The sequence below is a fragment of the Nicotiana attenuata genome, chromosome 8 (genome assembly GCF_001879085.1).
Source record: "Nicotiana attenuata strain UT chromosome 8, NIATTr2, whole genome shotgun sequence".
Lineage (NCBI taxonomy): Eukaryota > Viridiplantae > Streptophyta > Magnoliopsida > Solanales > Solanaceae > Nicotiana > Nicotiana attenuata.
This window is the reverse complement of record NC_031996.1, coordinates 13,530,600-13,546,327: the sequence shown is the minus strand read 5'-3', so window position 1 is coordinate 13,546,327 and position 15,728 is coordinate 13,530,600. Positions and strand designations below refer to the sequence as shown.

General features: G+C 35.4%; 1 protein-coding gene across 2 annotated transcripts; it reads right to left on the bottom strand.

Annotated features, from left to right (window-relative positions):
* On the bottom strand, nt 6,434-10,356 carry LOC109230948 (profilin-2). 2 transcript variants are annotated; one of them, XM_019396446.1, is made up of 4 exons: nt 10,014-10,356; nt 7,280-7,417; nt 6,714-6,859; nt 6,434-6,623 (listed from the first exon to the last, which is right to left on the bottom strand). In XM_019396446.1, the coding sequence occupies exons 1-3, from the start codon at nt 10,134-10,136 to the stop codon at nt 6,725-6,727; spliced, it is 396 nt and encodes a 131-aa protein (XP_019251991.1). In that variant the 5' UTR covers nt 10,137-10,356; the 3' UTR covers nt 6,434-6,623; nt 6,714-6,724. The 2 variants fall into 2 exon arrangements, with proteins under 2 accessions (XP_019251991.1, XP_019251990.1); XM_019396445.1 differs by having other exon boundaries at nt 6,434-6,859; nt 10,014-10,354.

Here is a 15,728-nt window from a genome sequence, read left to right as displayed (position 1 = left end):
GAAAAATCCACATGTGCCTCTACCCAGAATTGGTGTCACAACATTCACGGACTACTAAGATTTACTACATACAACCGTTTGAAAGAAAGTAACACTGTCTGTCTCGAATATAAGAGATAACAGATCATAAATAAAAACTAGAGGAGACGCCGGGCCTGCGGACGCCTGCAAGGCTACCTCGGAGTCTTAGTGAACTGAAGGCTAGCTCCCGAGCTACTACGGCTGTCCGGGACCTGGATCTGTGCGAAAGAGCACAGAGTGTAGTATCAGCACAACTGATCCCATGTGCTGGTAAGTGCCAAGCCTAACCTCGGCGAAGTAGTGACGAGGCTAGGACCAGACTATCAAATAAACCTGGGCAGTTATATAAAATACAACGAAAAGTAAGGCAGGTATAAGCAAGAATGCTTCGGGGGATAAGAGGTAAAAACAGAATATCAAGAGAAAAATAAAGAACATCAATAATATAACTCTAACACGGATAAGGGAAATAAAAGCAGGTTTCACTGTCAGTACATGTTGTTGCGGTGTGCAACCCGATCCATATATAATATTGTTGCGGCGTGCAACCCGATCCATATAGAATATTGTTGCGGCGTGCAACCCGATCCATATATAATATTTACAAATATAACAAGAGTCCCGACAAGGGATCAAAAGGTCTACACTATCTCGGCAAGGGAAAAAGAAACAGCTATAACCAAACTTGTCACAACACTTATCTACCTCAGCCATACCCAAACTTGTTACAACACCTAACTACCTCAGCTATACCCAAACTTATTACTACACCTAACTACCTCCTCTATACCCAAACTTGTTACAACACCTAACTGCCTCGGCTATACCCAAACTTGTTACAACACCTAACTGCCTCAGCTATACCCAAACTTGTTACAACACCTAACTGCCTCAGCTATACCCAAACTTGTCCCAACATCTAACTGCCTCAACTATAACCATAATCCTTACCTAACACAAAGAATCATCAACCTAAGTATCCGTAATATCAATTAAGAACACAATACAAGGGAACCACAACTCAACAATAGCCCGGCAAGGGGGCAACATAATGATCTTTCCTCTTTCTCACTTTTACTTCACAATTCACTTCATCACTCGAGCCACTGCTCTAGAGGTTCAATTATCACATATACTTTCACACTTTATTATACAACTGGAGCCAACGCTCCTCAACGTTCATAGGCCACAATTCTTTTCACAACTTTACACAACAAATAGAAATTTTCACCAAGGCATGAATAATACAACGAAATCATGGAAATCACAATATAAGACTCACTGTCATACTCGACACCGACGTATAGATACTCGTCACCATGCCTATACATCATACTCAACAAGAAACAAATAGCAAATAGGACGCAACTCCTAATCCCTCAAGCAAAGGTTAGACCAAACACTTACCTCGATGCCTCGAACATAATTCATGCTTCAATTATAGCTTTGCCCCTTGATTCCACCACCAATTCGTTCGTATCTAATCACAAATTACTTAATTACATCAATAAACGCTAAATGAATCAATTTGAATGCAAAAAAATGAATTTTCCAAAGTTTTGCCCAAAAATTCCAAAATCGCCCTCGGACCCACGTGGTCAAAACCCGAGGTTCGAACCAAAACCCGGTTACCCATTCCCCCACGAACCCAAATATGTGGTTTTTTTTGAAATCGGACCTTAAATTGAGGTCCAAATCCCCAATTTTAGAAAAACCTAGGTTCTACCCAAAACCCCCAATTTCACCCATGAAAATCATTGATTTTAATTTGAAAACATGTTAAATGATGTTAATGATTGAAAGAAATGAGTAAAAATCAACTTACAAATGATTTGGAAGAAGTCTTGTTCTTGGAAAATCGCCTAAGTGTGTTTGGGCTTTGAAAGAATGGTGAAAATGGTTCAAAATTCGACTAAGTATGAAAAATGGAGGTTGCAGATATGGGAATTGCGAAAAAAAGTTTGGGAATTCCGAACTGGGAATTGCGAACAAAGTTTGGGAAATGCGAACAAGCCTGGGAATTGCGAGAAAAGTTTGAGAAATGCGAAGCCTGGTAATTGCGAATAAAGCTTGGGAAATGCGAACAATCCTGGGAATTGCGAGAAAAGTTTGGGAAATGCGAAGCCTGCAGGCCTGCAATTCCTTAAGTCCAAAATTTCACCCCGTGGCCTATCCAAAACTCACCTCGAGCCCTCGTGGCTCCAAACCAAACATACACACAACCTCAAAAACATCCTACGGACTTATTCGTGCGATCAAATCGCCAAAACAACATCATATACATCGAATTAAGCCTCAAAATCCATGATTTCTTCCAAATTTCATAAAACATCAAATTTTCATTTTAAGTCCGAAACACGTCAAACGACGTTCGTTTTCAACCAAACTTTACAGAAACGTCAGAAAGTGCTTAAATCATGTATAAGACTTGTACCGGGCGCCGGAACCAAAATACGGGCCCGATACCATAGTCTTATAATCAAATTTCATTTCCAATTTCCTTAATTATTTCCAGAAAATAATTTCACACAAAATTCATTTCTCGGGCTTGGGACCTCGGAATTCGATTTCGTGCATACGCCCAAGTCCCATATTTTCCTACGGACCCTCCGGGACCATCAAATCACGGGTCCGGGTCCGTTTATCCAAAATGTTGACCGAAGTCAAATTTATTCATTTTAATATCAAAACTTAGCATTTTTTACATAATTTCATATTTAAGCTTCCCGGCTACGCGCCCGGACTGTGCACGCAAATCGAGGCAACCCTAAATGAGGTTTTCAAGGCCTCGAAAGCACAGAATGAATAAGAAAATAAGTGATGACCCTTTGGGTCGTCACAATGTATTTTTATAAATTTTTAGATGCCTTGACTATTTATTTTAATTGTATAAATCTTTATTTCTCAAATTCAAAAAAAAGATTTAACTAAAACTTTATTATTGTTGGCAAAATAAAACTATTTATCCTAAATAATGTAGTTCTTTCCAAGATTTATTACAAATTATATTCGAAAAAGATTATCTAAAAAAGTAATTTTCTTAAAAAGGTAAAAATATATTTTATTTTTCAAAAAAATGCCGCATATACAGAAAAATCCACGTGGCNTGGTTTTCTTATCAGATAGAAACCAATCGATCGCAAATGGTATTAGAAGAGTTTTTCCTGAAGCTCACCATGGTATCTGACCTATATCACTTTGAGAAAAAATTTAAAGCAAAAGACATGCAAAGGCCATGGTAATAAATCTTTTTCAAAGTGCTGCAAGATCATACAAACGTGAAGATTTTAATCAGTTAATGTCCCAACTCAAAAGTATTGACAAGAAAACATACAATTACATAATGGAAGAGCCTCCTGAGAGATGGGCTCGATCGTGGTTCCCACGGCGACGTTATGATATGCTAAAATAAATAATCAAGGCCACCAAAATGTTATAAAAATACATGGTTTGAAATTAATTATTTTGGCTATAATTTTTAATACTCTAAATTATGGTGCTCTAAAAATATATTTCTATTTTATAGATTTTACCTGACAAAAGTAAAAATACACAGTTGAAATAAATAGTCATTCTATCAAAAGAAGAGATAAAAAGAGTGTACAATTGCAAAAAAATTAACTTACTCTATGGATACATTTTTAGAGCAATAAAAAAAAGAGCAGCTCGGTGCATTAAGCTCTCGCTATGTGCGGGATCTGGGGAAGGGCCGGATTACAAGGGTCTATCGTACGCAGCCTTACCATGCATTTCTGCAATAAATATTTTTTAGAGCAATAAGTATGTTAGAAATAATAAGTTATTTCTTGCAATTGTTCACTCTTTTTATTTATTCTTTTGATGCAATGACCATTTATTTCAACTGTATATTTTTACTTTTTTCAGGTAAAATATGTAAAAAAAAAAATTATATTTTTAGAGCACCATAATTTAGAGCTATATAAAAAATTATAGCCTAAATAATTAATTTCAAACCATGTATTTTTATAACTTTTTAGATGCCTTGACTATTTATTTCAATTGTATAAATCTTTATTTTCAAATTAAATTCAAAAAAAGATTAACTAATACTTTATTATTTTTAGCCAAATAAAAAAATTTAGCCTAAATAATGTAGCTCTATCCAAGTTTTATTATAAATTGTATTCGAAAAAAATTATCTAAAAAAGAAACATACTTAAAAAGTAAAAATATATCTTATTTTTCAAAAAAATGCCACTTATACAGGAAAAATCCACGTGGCAGGCGAGTGCACCCACACAATTTGCCACATCAGCGTCCAGGGGGGTAATGGCTATCAAAAGGCCTAGTTGAGGGGGATAATTAAGATCACGAATAGTTTAAGGCTGTAACTAATAATTCATGATAAGTTTAGGGGGGTGATAAGGTATTTTGTCTTTTATTTTTTTAGAATAAAATTTACATATATGAAAATGGCATAATAAAATATTATACACAATAACTTGAATAGACACATTCGAGAAAATTATAGTCCAACAATGGCCGTTTAGGCAACACCCCTCCTATTTTATCTAACGATATTTGACTAAGTTTTAAAAAATAAATTTAATAGACCTATATATAATACGTAGTATTGAATAACGGAAAAGGGATCCCTATCGTTTGATAAATGATTTATAAACACCCTTCGTCCATCTATCCGTTCAAAAAAATACACTTCGTTCATCTATCCGTTCAAAAAAATACACGAAGTTAATTCTATTAACAAAAATACCCCCACGACTAACGGCAGAACTGATGGAGTGTATTTTTTTGAACGGATAGATAGACAGAGGGTATTTATAAACCATTGAGCAAACGATAGGGATTATTGACCAAGAATCAAATATGGGTCTTATTTTGACCCATTTACCTGGTCCGACCCTATTTATTTGACCCGCCTAATTATTTTCTTTCTTTTTCTTTGCTTTTTTTTTTTCCTCTCTTTTTCCTTATCACCCAACACACTCACTCTCATCTCACAAAGAATTTTTAGCGTTTCTTTGTTGAAACAAATCTTTCTTTGTGTTTGAAATTATGGCTTTGGCTTTCACTTCATCTGCAATTCATGGCTCTTTGTCCTTCTCTTCTTCTTCTTATGAACATCCCAAAGGTAATCCTTTACTCTTTTTTCTACCTTTTATAGATTCAATCTTTATCCTAGAATGTGATAATTTCAAGCTTTTTAGCACCTTGATTTCAATTTTCTTATGTGCTTGTATCAGTTAATATGTAGTTGTTTTTAGTCTGTTATTTCGTGGCTCTTTTGTCTTCTTATGAACAATCCAAAGATTTCCATTACTTGTCCCTTTCAAAGTTTCAATATTTCTCCTAGATTTGAATGATAAATTTGAACAATTTTAGCATTTGGGCTCAATTTTTTTGTTTCAGATTTTTGGTTTGTTTTGATCCTTGTCTTCTTACTTAACAACCCAAATGTATCAGTTGATTTTCCATTTAAGAGTTTCAATACTTATCCTGAGTTTGATTGGAAAAATTTCAGAATCGGGTTTGAATTTCGGGTTATTTAATTTTGAATTTTATCTATTCTTTAATTAATTTGTTATTGTGTGGAGAAGAAGAAAGGGGGAGATCAGATGAGTGGGAATGGGTGTGATAGATACTACCCATTTTTGTAAATGGGTCGGATAAGGTAGATGGGTTGAAATAATATCCATTTTTTGTTCCAGTCAAATATTGCCACGCGGTCCAATTAAAAATCCCTATCGTTTGCTAAATGGTTTATAAATACTTTCCGTCCATCTATCCGTTAAAAAAAACACATTCCATCAGTTCTGCCGTTAGTCGCGGGGGTATTTTTGTTAATAGAATTAACTTCGTGTGTTTTTTCGAACGGATAGATGGACGGAGTGTATTTTTTTGTACGGATAGATGGACGGAGAGTATTTATAAACCGTATAGGGATAGTTTTGGCCCTTTTCCGATTGAATAATGCAGGTGCAAACCGTTTATTTGGTCGTTTCAGTTCAAGTTAAAATCCGAAGCTTAAGTCTAAAGAATTCTCTAAACTCTGGACTGTTTTTGTTTTCTTTTACATTGCACGACATTAGGAGCTCAAAATTTAAGCTCAAATTTATGCTTCTGCAATATAACATGGGGACAAAAATAGCTACTCCAAAACATCACATAAAAGTTTTGGTTAAAAACTCAAAACTCGATGGGTTGTTGAACTTGAATTAATTAGCAACTGGGCAATGTATCGCTTATGTTGAAACTTGAAAGTCTTCATTTAATAACCAACTCATTTGCAGAACTTACAGCACATTGCAACTCAAAAACCAATCCGACAATCTGCTAGAAAGAAGCCGCTGAGCACATTGCACATCATTTTTACCGATGAATTTATAGCCAAAGTATAAACAACACAACCAAACAATGTCAATCTAACCAATAGATCAAAAATCCAAATTCAAGCCATTCCATTATATATAACCAACCAAGTGCTCAATGACAAAAGCTTATCAGTAAAACCAGAGAAAAAAAGCAATACAATGATAGAGCATTGACCATTACAACCTTCTCCTCAAGTAAACAGCAAGCATGACTTCTTAAGAGCCACAATTATGTAGAATACTATTACACTGCAAAAGTTCCAACTCATCATAAGGGTGATAAAAGAGACAATGGGGACTGATACTAATGGCAAAAAAGAGGTCCAGAAATCAACCTACCAATAATATGCCTAGAGACCTTGCTCAACAAGATAGTCACCAAGCCTTTCAACAATCATGTTGCACTGGCCAGGAGTCATTGGCTCATCATATATTCCAATGATCAAAGCCTGGTTGGTCTTCTTAATAGTGATACCACCTGGACCCTGAAAATAACCAAGCAGAAAGCCAAGATGACATTACAATGAATCCAAAGCAAATCGCCACAAAGAATATATATATATATATATGGAGAAAACAAAAACTTGCATTGAATAATGAACATTAACAGAAACTGAAGGTCCTCAGCTGCTCTATTCTCAAAGGAACTCGACAAGTACCCTTTATTTCACTACTATCACCAAAAGATACCAGGATGATAACTAATTATTTAACATTCAAGGGAAATCTGTAGATAGCTTGTATCACTTGGGAAAAGGGATAAAGATTTGTTCAACCCAGCAGGTCGTTCAAGCATCTCAAGGAGGCTCAAGTGAGTTATGGTGTTTCCATGCCCGCTTTAGATAAGATATGTATGCAAGGTGACTAATGGGAGTTCAAGCTTTAAAAAAACAAAGATCATGTACCTTCTTCCCTCGGATCACCGCTCCTGGCTCTCCCTGAATCACCATGTATTTTGTTCCCCCGAGATATAAACCAGTTGGAGCAAGTGTTCCAGGTTCCGCAAAGTCGTTCATTATGCCTGTTATTTCTTCTGGCTTGAACTGCCATAATACATAAAATCAATGAGTTCACAAATATTCCAATAATAGACAATTTAAAAAACACAGGCGGTTATGTCCACCATCCCTTCTTTACTCACCACCCTTCCCAGGGAATGGTGGTGAGCAGTTCAGAGAAATGAAGAAAAAAGATCGCAAAATGAAAGAAGAGAAAAGAACACCATTTCAATTTTCTACATAACAGCATCACATTAACCACACTTATAAGATGCAACCGTCACACACTAGCATAAAACAAGTGGAGAACAGCAACCGTAAAAGCTAAGTTTCTCAATTACTTAGCTAAAGTGGTGTAGCTGTAACCTGAAACTTCAGCACAATCAATCAGAAATTATATCCCCTTCCTCCGATCCCCATTGTTTCCAGCCAAAAAAATCTCTTCCTAAGAATCTTGAGGTTTATTCAGACTAGACCTCTTAATAAAAGTTTAACTGGAGAGAAATAGTCATTGAGTTATCCCTTTATATTTTTTCTTCTTTGGCTTAGTATTCTCTTTCACGTCAACCTTCTTCTTCTTCTTTGGGCCACTTGCTCCCATCTTCTGGTTTAGCCTTTTCAACTAGGTAGGCTCACACCATTCTCTCTTATTTTTTGACATGTTGTTCACCAGACTACACTCCCTTATCACACTCTCCAAAGAAAATATAAAAACTGGAGACGGGTTCCATACCATGTTGGATTAGCACACAATTGTCTGCTCAACTAAATATATGTGGATCTCTCACTGATAGGATCAACTGGAGTGAAGCTGACAGAAGCTTTAACAACTAGAAAAGTATGGGGAAAATGTAAAGCTTGAAGCTTTCTTAACCTATCACTCCAGGTAATTCCTCTCCATATTGCATGAGGTTTTACATCTCAATTTTCACAGAGAAGGTCCCAACCCTGTAAACTTCCTGAATTTTATAACGGTGGTGTTTGGACCAGCTAACCGGACATTGACTATTCCACCAGATCCCTTCTACCCCCCAACCAGTACAGAACAGATACCAAGAGTTAGTTACTCTGCTCACCAAGGCTTGGGCAGGGGGCGGCCCAAGAAGATTGGTGGCCTAAAGCCAATTTTTAATCCTTGGCCTTTCAGAAGGAAAAAAAAAATTCCTCTCTATTTTTAATGGAAGTCTATTTTCTATCTTTTAAGATGTGAAGTTGTTAATAGTTTCTTTTATAAATAATTTAATCTCTCCTAAGATATTGGTGATCTTAGATAATAGAACCAAATTCAAGAAGTTTATAACTTGATATCGAAATAATTTTTGATGTTCTAATATACTTGTTGGAATGCTTCAAACCGTGGGGGGGGGGGGGGGGGGGGTAAGGGGGAAAAAGTAAAAAGTGTCGCGAATAGTAGTTAGTTACTATAGTCGTACTCTACTACTTTCGTTTTANTACCCGTTTTTTGATGAGAAAGATAAAAAATAAGACTTGGACTATTGAAGATACCAAAAAAACGGATTCTGAAAGTTTATTACACGTTTTAGTGAGAAATGTAAAAGGAGAATAATAATATAGGTACCTCACTAATGATGTCAATCGTAAAATTTAAATAATGAAAAGTTTTATATTCGCGACAAGGGTTTAGGGAGAGTGATTCTCTTTCTCCAATTTTTGCTTAAACGGTTACATCAATACTAAATCAAAAGTTATATTTACTTTTTATAAATATTTTTTTTTTTATTTTAACATACCCAATATATTTAGACCCTACCTCTAAAGATTGTTGTGAGATATATATGATCCAACTTACCTTATATTGGGTTCGAGTCCTGTGATTAAAATAAATCCTGTTAAAATGTGTTCTCTCTTTTACTAGGCCTTATGCAGTACGAATCTAGATTAGTCAGGGGCTCAATACAAATACGAGTAGAAAACAAAAAGAAAAATTTGATGCCCTCAAAATTTGGGGGCAGCCCTTGCTTTAGTGGCTTGACCCTTGGGCCGCCCCTGGGCTTGGGTGGGAAGAAATCATCTTGGTTTTCTTCTATAGGTTTAAAGCACCTAAAGGGCATTAGAAGAGCCAAATAACCTAATATTCCTTCCTAGCGCGCTTCCAAAATTCTGTGTGAACTCAACTTTTAAATATTTTTTTGCTTACTTCCACTTCAATAATTTTTTTCTATATTCTTAATTAGAACCACATTCAGTGTTCAGTAAATGGATAGAATCAACATAGATATTAAACAAAGGAAACTTATATCCCAAGAGCAAACTAGGCTGAGGTACACAAATATCAGTCAGCTACTCCTCAATCCCAAATTAACTGAGGTCAACTATATGAATCCTCTGTATGACTATCCACTCGGCTCTGTTCAGATCCATTTCGTACCAATAATAAATAATCATATAAATTACTCTATTTCTCCTTTCTTTTAACCCAACGTCTGTAAGCTACCCCCAATAAATAAATAAATATCACAATTTTTTTTTTCATTCTAGTCCACCTAATATGCAATAATTCAACAAAATACTCAAAAATCTAGATAAGAAAAATCTGAACTGCTTGAATCTGAGTAAGAGCAGAAAAGAAATGAAGCCATATGAAATCTAGCAAAATTGGAAGTGGACATAGAAAGGAAACCTGAGGAAAATTGGCGGATTGAGCCCAAACGGTGCCGTCTTGACCAATAATAGCAGCAGATGTGAGATGGTTACCTTCAATCTCACACAGCAAGTGGTCATCTACATATGTTTGCCACGACATTTTTCAGTGATTCACCTAAGTTTCTTCTTCTTCTTCTTCTTCAAAAGTTGCTACGAATCCTAGATCTATAGTTCAGTGAGATATTGTTTGTGTACTTCTAATTGAGAAAAAATAAGTGAAGAAAATGGGTTGATAAATGTGATAATGGCTTTTCTAGAAGTTGCGTTGAGGTTAAGCTGAATTTAATTTCTTCTTTAATAGTAATAAATAGTCAATTTCTTGTCTTTCTTTCTTTTTTCTTTTGGTGTGGAATAAGACTAGAAGATTCGGACAACTATAAAAATCTCCTTTTGACTTGAAGCGGACACTTTATTGACATATCATGCTAGAATTGTCTTAATTTGGATTAATTTAGAGAAATTTCACAAACTATTATTGTTTAGTGGTTATTAGCTAGCTATAATTATCATTTACTAAATTACTTCTTATAGCTATATTTTTGGTTATTATAGAGTGTATCGGATGTATTTAAACTACTGTTGAATACAGTAGCAAAACTCGGCGTGAAACAGGAGAGTCTAGCTAATCAACAATTATATTCGATTGTATTAAACTGTATTCGCAAGCTGTATTTGTGAATACAGTAACGTAAACTGCGTAAAAATGGTCTTTTCAGCTGTTTAAAACGGTAAGTGAATCAATTAATGCAATAGACTTCTAATATAACTCAACTAACTCAATTATAACACGCGCAATATGTATTTCACGTTAAAGAAAAGATTTCCCATTCAAAAAAAGACCACAAAACAGAACAATCTCTAGATTTTCAATCCCTCCTTTTTCTGTTGCTATTGTTCTGTAGATTTTCAAAAATATGTACTCATTTTAGATGAATACATGTATTTGGAATACATAACATATTCATAAGTACAACAGTGGAAATTTTGTAAATACATCTAAATACAACTAAATACATCTAAAAACAAACAATGAAAGTCACTGTAATAATTATTTATCAGTAAAATACAGATGTGTATTTGAAATACATAATACTTTCATAAGTACAACAGTGAAAGTCATCTAGATACATCCAAAAATATCTAAAAACAAACAGTGAAACTGTTGATTCTTTCGAAAATTTCTCAAATTGGGCTTGTTTCGATGTGTCATTCCGCAACTGTAATTGTTGTTGAACCTGCAAATACATGTTCCGCTTGAGCGTTTGTTGCAACATGTCGTAGCCAAGCAGGCGTGTTGATTGTTGCAATTTGTTGTGTCCCTTCTACATTCTCCTAGTAGCTTATGAAAAAGTTGATGATAGGATTAAATGACAATGCGTGCGGCTTGGATTTCCTTCAGATTTTGTTCGCTAGATGTAATAATAGATTTGTGACACATCTAGTCAGGAGGATCAAGTGCAGGCAACTTGGAATTCTTTTGGGCAAGAAATTCTGAAAATTGAGATGAATCAGTTAATACTGGAGGTTGTATTCGTGGGGAAGATACTGGGTTGGGAAAGAGATAGTGGAAAGAGAACGTGAATTTAACCAAATTGTATACAATGCCGTTGGGAGAGAGAGAACAGAAAGTATGAGAGAGAAAAATATTTCACAACATATTTAATGACTTAACAGTAGGAAATTACCATAAATAGATAATTTGCTATAAAACATAAGAGGTAGCTATAGGATATAATTTTATAAAACGGTATTTATTTATAATAAATAAGGTGTAAAGGTTTGCTATAGGAGGTAAAAAATCCATTAATTTATCAATTTTGTACTCCATCCCTTCACTTTTACTTGTCTAGTATTCTAAAAATAGATTTTCACTTTTACTTATTACGGTTAGCATATCAAGAGAATACAATTTCTTATATACACAGTATTAATTACTCATTTCAAATTATTTTCTCAAATTCATTAAAAATATACATCATGATAAATTATGCACTTCATTTATTATTTCTTAAGGAGCGTGTAAAATTTATAATGAACAAGTAAAAGTGAACAGAGGGAGTACTACTAACTCTTTTTCGATTAGACAATGAGTTTAAAAACTAAAACTAAAAAATATTTTTTATGTGATAAAAAAATAGTGCATTTTGTACATTAAACATAACCAGGATTTGGAAGGGAAAAAAACCTGAGCGATACTCATGAAATTTTCTCCTTTTTACTTCTAGAGCAGGACGAAATCTAATCGGTGAAAGTTATGTGAATTATATACATTAAATTACATAATTCACATAGATTATAGGTTCGAACCGTAGAAGCAGTCACTAATACTTACATTTAGGGTAGATTGTCTACATTACACCCCTTAGGGTACTGTCTTTCTCCGGACCTTGCACGAATGCAACTTTGTGCACTAAGCTGCCTTTTTTTATTTACATTAAATTAGAAAGTCAACATGAAAAGTAAAGGTGGATCCAAAAATTTAATTTTATCGGCTTAAAATTTCGATAAAATTACCTTATCGAAGGAGGGGGATGCCGAAGGCAAGGCCATCGCTCAAAATTTTTCAATAATATTAGTGGAATTTTCAGAAACCACTATAGGTTAGAGGATATTTACTTGGCACAACTACAATTTCCATATTTACTAGCCATATCAAAACATACGTTGCCAGGAGTCTATATTTTCTGTATTCGTACGCGTAGGATAGACTATATCAATGAATACATTTTTGGTGTATTCCGATGTATTCGATTTACAATATTTAATGCGGTTGAATTAAAAAAAATACAACAGTATTTGGTTGTATCCAATTTGCTATATCCATTCGTAGTTATTTTTTATTCAATTCATTGTATTCGATTCGGCTGTATTCAAACAAAAAAAAATCAAAAAATACAGGTGAAAATACAAAAAAGTCTCATTTGAAAAATAATAATATATACAAAAATACAAAAATATACAGTGTATTACACTCCCAAAAAATGAATACACTCTAATCCGGCCAGATCTGAGAAATACAGGAAATAAAATAATGGTTGTAGTCGTTCGCATATAATGGATGCATTTTGGATACATTCAATACAACATATGAGAGATTGGATACAAGCTAAAAAAATGCATTCAATGTTTGAAAATCGGATATAATTATCAAATAGCTCAATAATACACTGTATCAAAAAGCAACAACACCGATAAATAAAATCAAATACAACTAAATACAACTACATTCTCAATGTATATAGGCAGAGAAGAGAAGAAAGTTTGTCGGAGATGGCGTTTTTCGGCCAAGCAAAACATTGTGTATACTGTAATTATAATCAAAATGGAGAAGAACAAAAATTCGGTCAGATATGAGAATACACGAAATACACTCTATTTATCATTTGAAAATCCGGCGATATGAGAATGTAGCTTCCAGGCTTCGCTCATTAGAGACGAACTAAAACCCAACCAGATCTAAGAATACAATGTATTCTGTATTTACCATTCGAAATCCCGTCAGATATGAGAATATAAAGTATATACTGTATCATTGTATGTGATTCCATAGCAAATACGAGAATAAAGTTCGTCTTCTGGCCAAGCAAAATATTTCTAAGGATTAAAGAGCTTGAACTCCTTTCAGCCTTTGCAAACTTTTTTCAAGATTTAATTGTTGCACCTTTAACATGTGATTCATAAACTCGGATCTGAAAGATCATTCACTATAGGCATACATTGGCCAATGATGGCCGTTCGCCAGAGATGATGAAGCTTTACTGGTGAAATAGCAGTGTAACGACCCGACTGGTCGTTTTGAGCTCTAGCACGTCGTTCAGCGGTTTGAGGCCTTGAGTAGCTTCACTTCATGGTTTACGACTTGTACATGTGGTTAGAATTGAATTTCGAAAGTTCGGAGTTGATTCGGAAGGAAAATTCTCGATTCGGAAGCTTTAAGTTGGAAGTTGACCAAGGTTTGACTTTTGAGTAAACGACCTCAAAATCAGGATTTGAAGGTTTCATCCGTATGATGATTTCGGACTTGGGTATGCATTCGGCTTGAGTATCGGGTGGACCGGGAGCATTTCGGCGCTTATTGTGGAAAGTTAGCATTTTGAAGATTTTAGAATTTTCTAAGTTTAATTGAAGTGGACTTTGATGTTATGAAAGTCCGTTTCGGATTTCGAGCCTTGAAATAGGTTTGTATCGTGATTTGTGGCTTGTACGTAAAGTTTGGCATCATTCCAGAATGTTTAAGTGTAATTCGGACGCGTTCGTCAAAGTTTATAAGTTTGAAAGTTTAAAGAAAGGTTTCGATCGTCAATTCGTAGTCTTGATGTTGTTTGGTGTGATTTGAGGTCTCGAGCAGGTTTGTATTCTGTTTTGGGAGTGGTTGTTGTGATTGGATGGGGTCCCGGAGGCTTCAGGTGTGTATCGGGATGGTTTTAGACCATTTTCCTTTATTTTGTGATTGGTGGTTTCTGGTGTCAAGGGAGTTGTAAATTGGCTTGCGATCCTGCATTGAGCAGGCTATTATCGTTGTCTTGTGGAAGGGTGCTATGTCGTTTCAGCCTAGTGCTAGTGTTACCTAAGGTTTTGAGGCTATGCACAGTGTGTTATGATTTTCATGCGTTGTTATCGCGCATTGTTGGTGTAATTGGTAGAGTGCTTATTTATGTGACGCGGTAGTGAATGACTAGAAAGAAGGATACTCGGTTCATGGTTTAGAAGCTCGACATTTAATTCCGGCGAAGGAAATGCAATCAGACTATGGGTGTTCAGGCTTTGGGTGACGGAGTACCAAGACTTGATATTTTCGAACGTGGTGGAATTCTCATTTTTTGTGTAGTGTCTTTGTCCTTGTTGGAGCGCATTAAGGCTCATCGGTGTTATGGTCTCCTTTGATTTGTCTTTGGGATAGGATGTTGTGGAATGGTGCCTAAGCAACGGTTATCAAAGGTGGCGGTGTATGGCGGTTTCAGAGTCGAATCGGTATTTCTAATACTGATGGCTCGAGGAAAATGATACTTATGAAGGCTTAGAATTTGTAGCAATTTATTAGTTTGAGTGCTACAGAGATGGATTACGAATGGAGGCAGTATTTGGGTAGCGAAGTATGAGGAAGGACATGGTGGGAGGTGTCTCGCTGAGGTTGAATTGCTAGAGGTCGAGAAGTTCGCTCCGGAAGATGGTTAACTCAGAGTGGGAATGTTAGCGTAACGTATGGTTTCTGTGGTAGGATAGCCACATGCTTTGAGAAAGTTTAGAGCTATTTGGGGATCCTGGTGGATAATGACTAAGTATGCGAATTACATTTGGGATGGTGGCTACGGTACTATGGGAGTTTGAATATGACGGAAAGGAGTTTGCTTGGAATTAAAAGGGGTGTGAAAAGCTTGATTATCGTTTTGGGATGCAACATGACTTCGAGTTTTGGAACGTATTGTTGGACTTGAAGTTGATGCTAGTAGGGAATGAATGAACTCCTACAGCTGGTGGACAAGCGTGGCTTATGATGGTTTACTGATTTCGTGATAGTCTTAACTAGAGCTTGTCACGACCCTAAACTCGGACCCGATCGTGATGGCGCCTCTCGTGAAGACAAGGCCAGCCGACACACTCCCAATTCTTTTTAAGCAATTAAAATAATAAATATTAAGTCTCTAACAGAATAAAATCCCAAAATAAGGTAAACAATACAGTTTGCGGAATA

Coding starts and splice junctions, on each gene's coding strand:
- LOC109230948 (XM_019396446.1), bottom strand. CDS start 10,136: ATGTCGTGGCAAACATATGTAGATGACCACTTGCTGTGTGAGATTGAA. Junction 7,418..10,013: donor AATCCGCCAATTTTCCTCAG/GTTTCCTTTCTA, acceptor GTATTATGGCAG/TTCAAGCCAGAAGAAATAAC. Junction 6,860..7,279: donor CGGTGATCCGAGGGAAGAAG/GTACATGATCTT, acceptor GGTTATTTTCAG/GGTCCAGGTGGTATCACTAT.